The 15000-nt window shown below is 41.4% G+C and overlaps 1 protein-coding gene across 4 annotated transcripts in view; it reads right to left on the bottom strand.

Annotated features, from left to right (window-relative positions):
• Positions 1–920: 920 nt before the first annotated feature.
• LOC138022177 (tetratricopeptide repeat protein 28-like) overlaps positions 921–15000 on the bottom strand; it is a 23279-nt gene continuing 9199 nt past the window's right edge. For 2 of the 4 annotated variants that reach the window (XM_068869207.1, XM_068869208.1), the window contains 2 exons: positions 4695–9757; positions 921–4203 (listed from right to left, as the gene is read on the bottom strand). In XM_068869207.1, coding sequence (XP_068725308.1) covers positions 4184–4203; positions 4695–9708 — 5034 coding nt within the window. In that variant the 5' untranslated portion in view covers positions 9709–9757 and the 3' untranslated portion in view covers positions 921–4183. The other 2 variants (XR_011126533.1, XM_068869209.1) reach the window with 2 other exon arrangements.

Here is a 15000-nt window from a genome sequence, read left to right as displayed (position 1 = left end):
TACGAGGCTTTACGGTTAAATTCCAAGATTGTTTTGTTTAGAACTCCTCCTTGAGACTTGTGAGACAAAGAAAACAGAACCGAGCCGTGAAATTTGACCATAAGGCCTCGTAGCCACGCCTTAATATTGATATATTGAACTCGGCCTATTCACTGCTTCTTCACTCGACTCCGAAAGGATTTGCTCCCGGTATTTCCCTGGTATAATAACGTTTGATTTACAGTTTCCACAAAGTATTAGAACTCGGCCATATAAACGTGACAGACTTAACTATTAGAAGGTAATGTGAAGTGCTTGTTTTCTACCCATATAGACCATGTGAGCATTAGCCCTACTAATGGAATTGGGTCCACACAATGACAGAGAACAACTCTGATCAGGATCGAGAATTGAACTTACGACTTTCGGGTTAGATCACCGCTGCTCTACCGACTGAGCTACAAGGTTAGACGGGAGCAGGTCGTGAGAATTAAAGATGCCAATGTCACCCCCGGTCAGAGTTTTTCTCTGTCCTCGTATGGGCCTGTTACACAGGAAATCCACACAATGTTGAGGTATTCCACGTGTATTTCTACATTGTCCAGTCCTCTGGCGCATTTCTATAGGAAGAAGAGTAGGAGGAGGAGCAGTCGTCACTCAGATGGCTAGTGCGCGGCTTTCGATGACTTCAACGTCTGTTTCTACTTTCCTCTGATCGGTGTAGCTATAGCTTTAAATATCCGTAAAACGGAGCACTGACAGAGGGAGGGGGTAAAAGGCGCACCGTTGGCTTCCATTGATACCAGTTTGAATTCGTAACTGAAGGAACTACTGACTGTTAAATAAAGTGACTTTACCTTTACCTTATACGTAACAGGGCCAATTTTATTAGTAAGGCTAACGCTCACATGGTTTATATGAGTAGAAAACTAGCACTTCACACTACCCTCTACTAGTTACGTCTGTTGAAATATAAGTGCTTCACGGCCAACTTTTGCAAAAACGTAACCCTTCCTTGTACGTATAAACTTGCGACTCTATTGTTTTGTTATTGTTTTGTCAGAGTAGCCTATGTGCACTTGGGCGATGGTTAACAAACTTTAGCTGGGAGCCTGTTCTGAATCTGCCAACTGCGAAGGATAAAACTGAGGCATTCTACAACAAAGCGATTGATACCCTTATGCCCACTCAGATGGTCAAAGTTTGCTCCTCAGATAAGCCCTGGGTGTCGAGCAGAATGAAGGCGTTGGTCTACAGGAGACAATGGGCGTTTAAGACTCATGGCAAAGACTCAGCCGTGTTTAAGATGTATCGCAAAAGAAACTTAAGTCACTATCGAACAGTTTCAATCTGTATTAAGATTGCAGGATTTTCTTACGTATTTGTATAGCACATGTACAAAGGCGCGTACGAAACCTTGAACACCACTTTGCTCAAAAGACATAAATGTTTTAGTTCTCTGAACATTTATAAACAACTTAACGAAAGGGCAATTCTTTTTTTTTTTTTTTTTTAAAAATAGGCATACCGATGAAAATCAGTAACTTTCGAGCACCTTTTTCAAAAGTCGAGCATTATTTAAGCACTTCTTTGCCATTTTTGAAGCACCATTTTCCAGTTTGCCAGCCCAATCGGGATAGACCTATCGTCAAATCATTTTTGGGCAAACTTCGCAAGGCCAAAAAACTGGGAAATACAAGTCACCTTATAGCCTAATTTTTATGGATGGAAAGCTTAACTATCATAGATTTGTGCTATTAAAAAAACACGAGAAATAACGATTTTTCCAAGTGTTGAAAATCGCGATTTTTGGCCAAATGGCAAAAACAAACAAACAATGAAATGTGATGTACCACAGGGTAGTTCCCTTGGTCCTCTTTTATTTTCACTTTATATAAACAACATTTCTACTGCTCTGATAAACTGGACTTTAGGATTTTTGCTGATGACACTAATGTCTTTGTTTCATCACCTATTCGAGATCTTGAAAAACTAAATAACAGAGAGCTGGCTAAAATTAAAGAATGGTGCGATCTAAACAAGCCCTCTATAAATATTAAGAAAACTAATTACATGATTGTTAAATCCTCTAAAAAGAAATCAGGAAACATAAATGTTAAATTACAGTGAAATACGGACATTTATTATATGGAGAGTGTTTTACTGGGAACTAAACCACTCGTAAATTCCATACGCCACTTCATCCGCGACCCGAGTAGCGTATTGTACGTATTTCACCTTTGTGAGTGTCGTGTCTTTCAATGACGTCACGATTTCCGCCTTTTGCTTTTGTTGAATTGGTTTCTCGTGTCGCGTTTGTTGTTTAGAATAAAAGCATGGATAAAATCGGAAATATTATTTAGTCTCCATATAATAAAAAGAACATTACACGTTGGCTCGAAGATATGAATGTTATGTTCTCGTGGCAAGAACAATATCTCACTCGTTCGCTTTACTCACTCCTGAGATTCATATCTTCTCGCCACCGTGTAATACCCTAAAAAAAAAAGCTAAACTTCCGACGTTTCAGCGACCTCATCACGTCATTATCAAGGAGTTGGAAATGAACATGCGAGTTCATAACGGTCAACACTAATTTCCATCCCTGAAACTGACATGGACATTTCGTAACAATTACACGACGCATTATGCCAGGTTAATATTGACAAGCTTACCGCTCTAAAAACAATGAAAACAAGCAGAATGCCAGCTTTAGTTCAACAAGAAATAGCGTTTCTAAGCTATGCCGTACTGATCTACAGTATTTAGGTCTAAAAACCCCGTTGAAGAAGGTTAACCTTCAATTGTTTTGCTAGGCACTATTATGTCAATACTCTAAAAATTTCGACTTTCGTTGAAGTAAATTTGAAGACACTGTACGTCGTACAAGTTGAATAAAAAGGGAAATGTCAGTTTGAGGGATGGAAAGAAGTGATGACCGTTCATAGCAGGTACAAAATACTCCAAATTTGCATAAGTGGAGGAGAGCTCGACAAAGACTTTAGCTCGGATTAAATCTGTTTGCACGTTCAGCCGTGGTCGACGTGACTATGGTAGTGGAGAAGTAGACCTTAGACCTTACTCGCGATTTGGGGTGCTCAGTTTAGGAGATGGGTGCCCATCCTGCCCTCAGTTTTAACATGGAGAAAGGATGGAATGCTTCCCTTTTAATACCTTTGTCAACTCAAGAGTTACTGACCAACGTTTGCAATGGTGCGAAATGGTATGAAATGACGTGACTCGGGTAGTCATGCCATTTTTAAAATTCCAAAAATTTCCACAAGCATATGCATGGGCAAAGTCCCACCTCCCCGGGGGTTTAAAATGCACACAATTAATTAAGAGATCAGGCAACTTTTACCCAACACACCCTTTTACCTTCTACAAGTTTTAAGAAATCGCCCATTTCATTGAATTATTTTGCATCGGTTCAGTCCCTCTGTGAGAAAATATCACAAAATCAACATGCACAACTTTAAAGTAAAGAACTTTCCATTTGTTTGGTTCCAGGCCCTAGCAAGAGTCCATCACCTAAGAGTTAGATTTACCCATATTGTCCTAGTCCTCATCAACGTCAGAAAAGTGTCTGTTTTTGAACCACGTTTTGTCGGAAAATAAACAATAAACAAATTGGCTCAATGTTGTGCCCGATTCAAACCCTTTAGGAATAAAGCGTTTTGTTTTGTTCCGTCTCATTTAAATGTGAACGCTACATTAAAATTTTTGTAATTTCCAAACATTTATACTTTCCTAGGTTGTTTTTTAGCTTATAGACATTTGCCTCCCGAAACAATTAATTTGCTTATTTAGCTTTGGCCAACCTTACAGAAACACAGAAAATACACATTCCCCGAGACTGTCGCTTAATGCTATTGTAAATGGAAAGTTGGTATAAAAAAGCTTGGAGTTATTTTCAAGGGCCAAAATAACAAGACGGCTAGATCCTCAGTTATGGAAACAAACCCCTGATTTCTATCAAGTGATTAACTAATCCTGGAACAGATGCTTACAAAACAAGGCACAAATGTAAGGACTTGAACAGTATCTTAATACTAGTGAAATCTCATGGTACTTTAACTATAATTGGCATGATATCTTGTGTCTGACAGCTACTAAGGTATCAATGATTGAATTGTTTTCAATAACTCATATAATCGAAGAAAGGAAAATAACATATCGACGTATCGCAGTCCAAGTAAGTTTCTCACGTTTTGGACATCGTTTCTGAAAAAGAAAAACAAGGAAGAAAGAAACAAGTAGTGGATAAAATGCAAATAACGAATTTCGTTCTGATTGACAAGTAAATAATATAACGATTATCTTAATCCATTCATTTAACTGTTTGTGCTAGAGTTAATAGCAACAATTCCTATTCACTGTTACCTTGACATGTAGACTTGAAGACCTCAATAACTCACTTCACTTGACATAAGCAATCGACAATCACCGATCAGTTTCACAGTCACTCCATCATAACACGGGCTCAAACAGCTAGCTATCTGCAGGAAGCTGAAGTAGCTGACTCGGTGAATGCAGACAATATTTAATTTAGGTATTAGCCAAAGCAGTTCCAGTAAAAATATCCACTCTGGCAACCGTTTTTAAAGCCATTTCTTTGTGAAGAACGTACCTGCTTCTTTCGACAACTTCCTGGTTAAAAACATGTACAAAGTACAGCGATTCAGTCATTAAAGTTATATTTAAATGGCACTTACCATTCTTTTCGTGTTCGAGCTGCCCAAACTCAAAGGTGACATCATCGCCGATTAGCACAAATGGCGCCCAGTATTTTATGGCCGAATAATTCTTTGTCTCCTGAAGGGATTTCATAGCATGGTGAAGAGCTGTACTTGCACTTTTTCTATCTGCCAAGTGTTGGTAGAAACTCTTCATGAACAAGAAGGTCGCCTCGTCGTCGATTGCCCAGAGTGACACCAGTACAGACCGGGCACCAGCACACAGGAAAGCCCTGGCTATTCCCACAATACCCTCAGATTTTACCTCTCCCTGGCCACTATGACAGCAACTAAGCACAACCAGTCTTGCCTGAAGGTGAACTGCTTGAACATCACTCAACGATAACATGTAATCTTCCTCTTCGGGGATCTTGGATGTGCGTTCGGGATTTGGGGCCAAAGCAATTTCTCCAGATCCGTCATCCCCATGTGCAGCAATGTGGATTAAGGCAACTGACTTCATTCTTCTCAGCACCTCAGCTTTGATTGCATTTTTTCCTGTAAGAGGCACGGTCTGCAGAAGTTCTCCAATTATATCCACCTCTTTTTTCGCACACGGCAACTGTCCATACATGGGTTCACCAGTTCCGTAAGTGACTTGGCTCAAGCACGGATCGCCTACAAGCAGCGCTTCATTCTTACTTTGGAAGTTGTCAGGTGCCATAGTGATCAATTTTAAAGCAGTCAGCGAGGGAATCACACGGATCCTGACAGAGTCACTCATTGCAAAAAAAGGAGCCAGGCAAAAGTGTCCATCAGGAACAAACACTAAGTCATCACCCTGGATCAAGTCTGCTATAGGACTGACTAAGACATCATACAAGGGTTGCAAAGAGTGCACAGAGAAGCTCAAAGACTGAAAGGTTTCTTCAACACCTTCCCCACTGCTCGAGAAGTCGCTGCCTTGTCTTTCAAGTGAACGATTCTCGCATCGCAGAACGGCCCCTGCATTGATCTGTTCTAAAGCACTTTTCATCAGAGACTTGGCAGTTCCATTTTCGATTTTCTTTTGTCTAAAATTTATCCCGATATCATCTCTTAGCAACCAGAAGCTGATCGTGTTCCCTTCAAGTGCTGTGAAAACAGTTTGTGAAGGTAGATCTTTCATAACCAAAGAGATAGTTACCTTCATCATAGGTTTCTCATCAACGCTGTATTGCATCTTTAAAATGTCTGCCAAAGCCTGTGCTCGTCCTTGCTCAGCAGCATACAAAGCTTCATCAACCTCTCCATTCTTCAAGAGTGCTGTCCACAGAGCAGTGTACGCAAACCCCTTTGTGTCACGAAAGCTTATTTTCCATGCATCCTCTGACTGAAGAAGACGCCTAACTTCATCAATATAATAAACGCTTAGACGATAGTAATTAAGAGCTTTGCTCAAGGAACCAAAAAATTCATGAACATGACCAATATGATAACATGCGATTGCCAGCCCTATTGGGTCCTCTGTTTCCTGGCAAATACTAAGATCTTGATAGTGGTACTCTATGGCTTGCTTGAAATTACCAAGACTGTCATAAGCGTTGCCGAGATTGCAATAAGCTTTTCCTTCTCCGGCCCTGTCCCCTACCTCTTTTGCAATACTAAGATGTTGATGGTGGTACTCTATGGCTTGCTTGAAATTACCAAGACTTTGATAAGCGTTGCCGAGATTTCCATAGGCCGCTCCTTCTCCGGCCCTGTCCCCTACCTCTTTTGCAATACTAAGATGTTGATGGTGGTACTCTATGGCTTGCTTGAAATTACCAAGACTTTGATAAGCGTTGCCGAGATTTCCATAGGCCGCTCCTTCTCCGGCCCTGTCCCCTACCTCTTTTGCAATACTAAGATCTTGATGGTGGTACTCTATGGCTTGCTTGAAATTACCAAGACTTTGATAAGCGTTGCCGAGATTTCCATAGGCCGCTCCTTCTCCGGCCCTGTCCCCTACCTCTTTTGCAATACTAAGATGTTGATGGTGGTACTCTATGGCTTGCTTGAAATTACCAAGACTTTGATAAGCGTTGCCGAGATTTCCATAGGCCGCTCCTTCTCCGGCCCTGTCCCCTACCTCTTTTGCAATACTAAGATCTTGATGGTGGTACTCTATGGCTTGCTTGAAATTACCAAGACTTTGATAAGCGTTGCCGAGATTGCAATAAGCTTTTCCTTCTCCGGCCCTGTCCCCTACCTCTTTTGCAATACTAAGATCTTGATGGTGGTACTCTATGGCTTGCTTGAAATTACCAAGACTTTGATAAGCGTTGCCGAGATTTCCATAGGCCGCTCCTTCTCCGGCCCTGTCCCCTACCTCTTTTGCAATACTAAGATCTTGATGGTGGTACTCTATGGCTTGCTTGAAATTACCAAGACTTTGATAAGCGTTGCCGAGATTGCAATAAGCTCTTCCTTCTCCGGCCCTGTCCCCTACCTCTTTTGCAATACTAAGATCTTGATGGTGGTACTCTATGGCTTGCTTGAAATTACCAAGACTGTCATAAGCGTTGCCAAGATTGCAATAAGCTCTTCCTTCTCCGGCCCTGTCCCCTACCTCTTTTGCAATACTAAGATGTTGATGGTGGTACTCTATGGCGTGCTTGAAGTTACCAAGACTGTCATAAGCGTTGCCAAGATTGCAATAAGCTCTTCCTTCTCCGGCCCTGTCCCCTACCTCTTTTGCAATACTAAGATGTTGATGGTGGTACTCTATGGCTTGCTTGAAATTACCAAGACTGTAATAAGCGTTGCCGAGATTGCCATAGGCCGCTCCTTCTCCGGCCCTGTCCCCTAACTCTTTTGCAATACTAAGATGTTGATGGTGGTACTCTATGGCTTGCTTGAAGTTACCAAGACTTCGATAAGCATTGCCGAGATTGCAATAAGCTTTTCCTTCTCCGGCCCTGTCCCCTACCTCTTTTGCAATACTAAGATGTTGATGGTGGTACTCTATGGCTTGCTTGAAATTACCAAGACTGTCATAAGCGTTGCCGAGATTGCAATAAGCTCTTCCTTCTCCGGCCCTGTCCCCTACCTCTTTTGCAATACTAAGATGTTGATGGTGGTACTCTATGGCTTGCTTGAAATTACCAAGACTTTGATAAGCGTTGCCGAGATTTCCATAGGCCGCTCCTTCTCCGGCCCTGTCCCCTACCTCTTTTGCAATACTAAGATCTTGATGGTGGTACTCTATGGCTTGCTTGAAATTACCAAGACTGTCATAAGCGTTGCCGAGATTTCCATAGGCCGCTCCTTCTCCGGCCCTGTCCCCTACCTCCTTTGCAATACTAAGATGTTGATGGTGGTACTCTATGGCTTGCTTGAAATTACCAAGACTTTGATAAGCGTTGCCGAGATTTCCATAGGCCGCTCCTTCTCCGGCCCTGTCCCCTACCTCTTTTGCAATACTAAGAGCTTGATGGTGGTACTCTATGGCTTGCTTGAAATTACCAAGACTTTTATAAGCGTTGCCGAGATTGCAATAAGCTCTTCCTTCTCCGGCCCTGTCCCCTACCTCTTTTGCAATACTAAGATCTTGATGGTGGTACTCTATGGCTTGCTTGAAATTACCAAGACTGTCATAAGCGTTGCCGAGATTGCCATAAGCTCTTCCTTCTCCGGCCCTGTCCCCTACCTCTTTTGCAATACTAAGAGCTTGATGGTGGTACTCTATGGCTTGCTTGAAATTACCAAGACTTTGATAAGCGTTGCCGAGACTTCCATAGGCCGCTCCTTCTCCGGCCCTGTCCCCTACCTCCTTTGCAATACTAAGATGTTGATGGTGGTACTCTATGGCTTGCTTGAAATTACCAAGACTTCGATAAGCGTTGCCGAGACTGCAATAAGCTTTTCCTTCTCCGGCCCTGTTTCCTACCTCTTTTGCAATACTAAGATGTTGATGGTGGTACTCTATGGCTTGCTTGAAATTACCAAGACTTTGATAAGCGTTGCCGAGATTTCCATAGGCCGCTCCTTCTCCGGCCCTGTCCCCTACCTCTTTTGCAATACTAAGATCTTGATGGTGGTACTCTATGGCTTGCTTGAAATTACCAAGACTTCGATAAGCGTTGCCGAGATTGCAATAAGCTTTTCCTTCTCCGGCCCTGTCCCCTACCTCTTTTGCAATACTAAGATGTTGATGGTGGTACTCTATGGCTTGCTTGAAATTACCAAGACTGTCATAAGCGTTGCCGAGATTGCAATAAGCTCTTCCTTCTCCGGCCCTGTCCCCTACCTCTTTTGCAATACTAAGATGTTGATGGTGGTACTCTATGGCTTGCTTGAAATTACCAAGACTTTGATAAGCGTTGCCGAGATTTCCATAGGCCGCTCCTTCTCCAGCCCTGTCCCCTACCTCTTTTGCAATACTAAGATCTTGATGGTGGTACTCTATGGCTTGCTTGAAATTACCAAGACTTTGATAAGCGTTGCCGAGATTTCCATAGGCCGCTCCTTCTCCGGCCCTGTCCCCTACCTCCTTTGCAATACTAAGATCTTGATGGTGGTACTCTATGGCTTGCTTGAAATTACCAAGACTGTCATAAGCGTTGCCGAGATTGCAATAAGCTCTTCCTTCTCCGGCCCTGTCCCCTACCTCTTTTGCAATACTAAGATCTTGATGGTGGTACTCTATGGCTTGCTTGAAATTACCAAGACTTCGATAAGCGTTGCCGAGATTGCCATAAGCTCTTCCTTCTCCGGCCCTGTCCCCTACCTCTTTTGCAATACTAAGACATTGATGGTGGTACTCTATGGCTTGCTTGAAATTACCAAGACTGTGATAAGCGTTGCCGAGATGGCCATAGGCTGCTCCTTCTCCGGCCCTGAAACCCACTTCCTTAAAAACGGCTAATGCTTCTGTGTAATTTTTTATGGCCTGATTAAAGTTAGCTGTGCCCTGATAGTATCTACCAAGATTGAAATAAGCCAAACCCTTGCCTTGTCTGTCTCCCTCCTTTCCTGCAACGCTAAGTTCTTGCATATGTTGCTTCGAAAGGTCAAACTTTTTATCCACCATTGTTGATTATCAAAACCAGGAAGTTTTTCTCAGAAAATCTGGGGTGCACCTGGAAGATAAATTCACGAAAACAAAATAGGTTTAATGCTCTGAGTACAGGATCCTAAACTGGCACAGCAAGATTAATTGAACAGTGAAGGAATAACTATCTTAAGCCAGTATTTCGAAAGAAACATGCCTTTCCTCATCAGGGTTTCCCAAGGAATGACTTCGGCTAATGGAGACATTTGTTACAGAATAAATACTTGGGCATTTAACAGACTAAAAGCGTTTTGTACAATAATAATCACGGAACATTAAAAGTAGAAATTCTATTACGTAAATGAGGGGAAAACAGCCTATAGAAAAGCGATGGCATCCCATTTCATCTTTCTTATCGAAAGCTAATTAAAAGTTCCTAAGATATGCTTCCCTGGCAGGAAATTTGCTGCCGGTATGTAGCTGACACCAAAAAAACAGGAGGGGATGCCATTAAGAGTGTAATATTCAATTTTCTGAAATTGACGTTAAACTCATAATTTTTTATTTCATGTCTAAATCTATCCAATGGCGGAATTGCTTGTTTTTTCGTCACAATTTTTTTTCTCTGGATACTTGGTTACTCCATGTATTTTGATCCATGGGCTTTGAATGAGCTAATTGAACTGCTCATACATTTCCATTGAGAAAGTCTGCTCATCAGGACAGAATTGGCTGTTTTTATACTAGATATGCATAATCCGGCCATTCAAATTATGCCTTTCCCTCTCTTTCTCCATAAGCCAAAATCATTCCTTTGAAAACCCTGATGAAGAAAGGCATTTTCTTTCGAAAATTTGGCTTTGTATGGGTATTCCCTCAATGCTCAATTAATCTTGCTGTACCAGTTTAGCATCCTGTAATCAGGGCATTGAAACTATTGTTTTCGTATTTCTCGGCGTTGTTTAAAAAAGTAGGTACGCAATGCGTACATGTGAGTAGCCACTTAGACACCGTACTACCAATGGAGTGTTAGGTATGCTGTTCGTTTTCATTTGGGTTCTAACCATTTACTATACTAGCTCTGTACGAACTTCATTGGCTTCCCACTGCCTATTGAATCAGGTTTAAGATTTGGGTACAATGATTTGCCCACGGCATCGTGATCCGATTTGGAGAGGTAATAACAAGAATTGCGCCAGCCCACATGAGTGGGCATCACACATGGCATTGAAAGGGGATTGCGGATTAACCCTTAACACCGGCTAAAACCAAACTGGAATGTTTGATTCAGTACAGTTTTAACCAATAGGAATCAAACATCAAGTGGTGGCTTGACAGTACTGAATCAGTCGACTGTTTCACACCCTCTCCGCCAATCGTAATTCTTGTGATGACAAGTTGTCTGGCTCAAAGCAAACCGCAACTGAAGCAGTTATGTCCGAGCCATTGAAAAGCAACCACGTTCCAGGGGTCTCCTTATTAGGCAGTAACCGGTAAAATTTACCGCTTGTAAGAGCACTTATTACCGCCTGCAAATGCTCAGAAGTCGCTTATGCGTCGCAGAACGTCCAACATTAACGAAATGCTTTACCGGTTTGAAAAGGTCCCTTACCAGTTGTGCTGAAAACTAGGGAGAACCGTGTGTTCGTGCCAATTTTTTCACACATTATTTATTCTTTAATTTCTCTATGAACATAAAACAATCTTTGACTCACCGTCAATATTGAAACTGTTAGTGACCTTCAAGCAGACAATTTTCATACTGACCGCTAAATCACCGTTGAATTTATGGTAGCAAAAATGACTTGCAATACGGAATTGTTCCTTACCAGCCAAAACGCAGTCAAGGCATGCTATTTTTTGAGAAATCCGCATTACTTATAATTTTTACACACGCGCACGGATAATTAAAGGAAAAACAGCAATTACATGTACTTACTTCGCCCGTTGTGGATGAATGTTGGCACTTGCAGGCAGATCTGGATTTGATCCCAATCAAACATGCACTTATTAAGCCCTTAATGTACGAGCTCTTGCGATGAATTGCATGCCCCTTAGAACCTTTGTAATAAGAAACATCGACTGCTTTTCTTGCCGTGTCTTAGTCAAATTTTTTTTACATTCTGTAAATAATTATTTGCCTTGGAAGCCTTGCTTTAGCGGGGAACTAGAAAGGAAAAATAAAAGAACAAGGAGAAAAAAAGCTTCGAATCATTCTCTGGTAAATTCAATTATTGTGATTGTGAATTGAATTACATTGTAGACACGTGCCCATGACATTTGCGCTTGTGTTGGTGTCGTTTAAATTGGCGTGACGGATTGTCTTCCTTTGCTTATTCACTGATGTTGTCCGCCTTAGTTCCAGAAGCATATGAACAGTGATGCATATATATCTCTTTGCATATAGGTCCATATACCATAAGTCTCGTGGATTTGTTTAGTTGACTGATTTCGTATGCGAAAAGCTTGATTACCCAGAGAGCCTTCCATCTGATTCAGTCACACAACCCAACTTATTCAGTTGACCCGGAGAACAGCAAAGGTTACTGCGAGTGCGAGGAAAATCGTAGGGATGGTCTTCCGCTATTATCCGGCGCTATTCATGTCAATAACTGGTTCAGTTGTAAATTAATGGTAACTGGCTGATTCAGTTGGATCTTCTAACTCGAGAGCAGAGAAATGAAAAGGTGTCCATTGCCGGCTTGTCCTATTTGCTGAGAGCATTGTTCTATAAACCTTATTAACATAAATTTCTTTTTCACCTTGTTGCTCTCGTTCCCTACTAAAGTGAATCAGTTGACTGATTTCGTACAGTTAGTCACGGTAACTGAGACGCCGATTTATACCCAGAGAGCCTTCCAACTGATTCAGTCACCCGGCCGGACTTATTCAGGAAAAACAAGTGCCTCTATGTTTCAGTCCGTAAAAAACAGCGAAAAAGAGGATCTAAATAATTATGTTCAGTGAAAACCGGCCGAATTGTTGCCCATGAAAACCTGCACGTTTTCCGATATGACAACTGGAAAACAAACTCTTCAATAATACCCAAGGAAAAATTCGGAAATTTATCTGCCATTTCTGCGGATGATGGCGTGAGCTTTCGTTTGTTCCGTGCTTTGTACTCTCATAAAGCACACTTTTTAAACAATGAGAGTGGGCGTTATATAGAAACTTTATTATAGTATATAATTTTATACTAGTATTATGTATAATTTATAAAATATTATTACATAAATATCATAGTAATAAAAATAAGTAAAATAAGAAATATATGCACCCTCACAGCCGTACAGCCACCTTGCGCAATTCTTTTGTTTTTCTTGAAAAAATATTTTAATCACATTTTCTGAATGAAACTTGCACCTAGATTATGAATAAATTTCGCTCTCTCTCTGAACTTTAACGAACAAGAAATCCTTTCCAACCTACAAGACATACACGGTGTGGTGGTCTGCGGGTTTTAGAGAATTACATTGACCAGAAGCATGCTAATTCCGTTGTATGTGTCGAAAACACTGATGTATAAACTATCCAGAAACTAGCGCGTGCGTGTCAAGGTGGCTCAAACCAGCTTCAACCATTTTTGAGGGAATGTCTCATTAGACGGACTAACTCTATAACGCTGTTTCACTTAACGGCAATGTTATGGTACCACATGAAACCCTGCCGATAGTCGTTAAACAAGATGCGCATGTTACTGTGACGTAATAAATTACCATGGCAACAGAAGAACCATCTAAAAACGCCCTATATTTTGTGTTAAAGCACTTAGTATCTCAAAAACAAACTAAAGTGTCCCCCATTTTTTATTGCTGAAAAGCGATTAGCAGGCTAATGAGACTCTTTGCAAAGTTAAAAAAAAAATCTGGAGCAGATTCAGAACCACATTAAAATTTCCCAATTTTCCCAATTGTGAAGAAATGCAAAGAATTTTTTTAAACTTTGCAATGAGTTTTGTCTTAGCGTGCCAATTACTCTCCAGCAATAAAAATGGGAGTCACCGAGTTCGTTTTTGAGATAATCGCTTTTAACGATAAAATATAGCGTGTTTTTCAGTGGCTATCTTGTTTTCATGGTAACTTCGCCACTATGCTACAACTTCGGTTATAAAAAGTTAAATTTCGCTAGAACAGCAAGTCAAGCGCAAGTCAAGTTTTTAAAACTGAGCAAAGGTTAATCCGCGCTCCCCTTTCACTGCCATGTGTGATGCCCATTCATGTGGGCAGGCGCAATTTTTCTTATTACATCTCAATCGGATTCCAAATCGACCACAATGCCGTGGGCATATCGTCGTACCCAAAAATTATATCATCTATCTCAAAAACACCTTTTAAAAGCAATTAATAAGAAAATAATAACCGTTAGTTTCACGGGCAGTGATACAATCCGGCTGCACTGATCAATGTACTCGCTTCAGGGACAACTGGAAAAGTGAGTGCTCGCAGTCTCGTACAACAATACATGATTACATGGTCTTGCATATCTTGCTTACTCAATTTTCGCAATTGGAGCGATTGCTGAATACCCGTCCACAAAGGAGCATTTACGTTCGCGATGCTAGCCGCAGTGCCGAACTGAACGAAAGTGGTTTTCGCGCAGTTTGCGTCAGATAGAGTGAATTCAGTAGAATGGCTGGTGCTGCAGTGCCTTAGTCGACTTACAGTTAAATTGAGCTGAGTAGAGTGGCTAGTGCCGCAGTGCCGCGGTGCTTACCTCATGGATTAACGAACGAGGTATATCCAACAACACGACTGCGGCGGCACTGTGGCAACAGTGTTTTTAGGGTCCATTTCTTGTGGCCGGGTTTTGACATTAAGTCTGTACTAGGTAGATTTCACAAAGAGATTTTCTGCTCAATCTAATTTAAGTGATTTAATTTAAAGCTCACCCGCACGTGCGAGCAAAAGCCCAGCCTCTGTATCCAGAGAAGAATCCAACACTTTATAACTTCTCATGTGTGCCTTGATGTCCTTATCAAATTTTGCTATTACGCATTGAACGTTTGCTGGATTGTCAGAACTTGGGCCACAAATTCCCCCAACAAACTCAGAATAGAACCGCATGCAGTCATAATGGTCTGTGTGCTTTGTCCTTATCTCTTGCGTGACAGCTCTGACAACACAATCACGGCACAACTCACGAAAGTCATGAAGCGTTCGACTGGTTCAATGGTTGTTTGAGGGCTTCGAGGAAAATCCAAGAAGCGTATGCTTACGTAAAGGGGGATACCTTTCTTTGTTTGTTTTGCAGGTATGTTCACAAAGTGAATTAAGGAAACTTGTTTGCGCAAAATTATGGAATGGAATGAATCTTGCTGGTATGCAAATTTTT

This window comes from Montipora capricornis, chromosome 10 (assembly GCF_036669925.1).
Source record: "Montipora capricornis isolate CH-2021 chromosome 10, ASM3666992v2, whole genome shotgun sequence".
Taxonomy (NCBI): Eukaryota; Metazoa; Cnidaria; class Anthozoa; order Scleractinia; family Acroporidae; genus Montipora; species Montipora capricornis.
The sequence above is the reverse complement of the archived record's forward strand: the minus strand, read 5'-3'. Positions and strand labels throughout refer to the sequence as shown.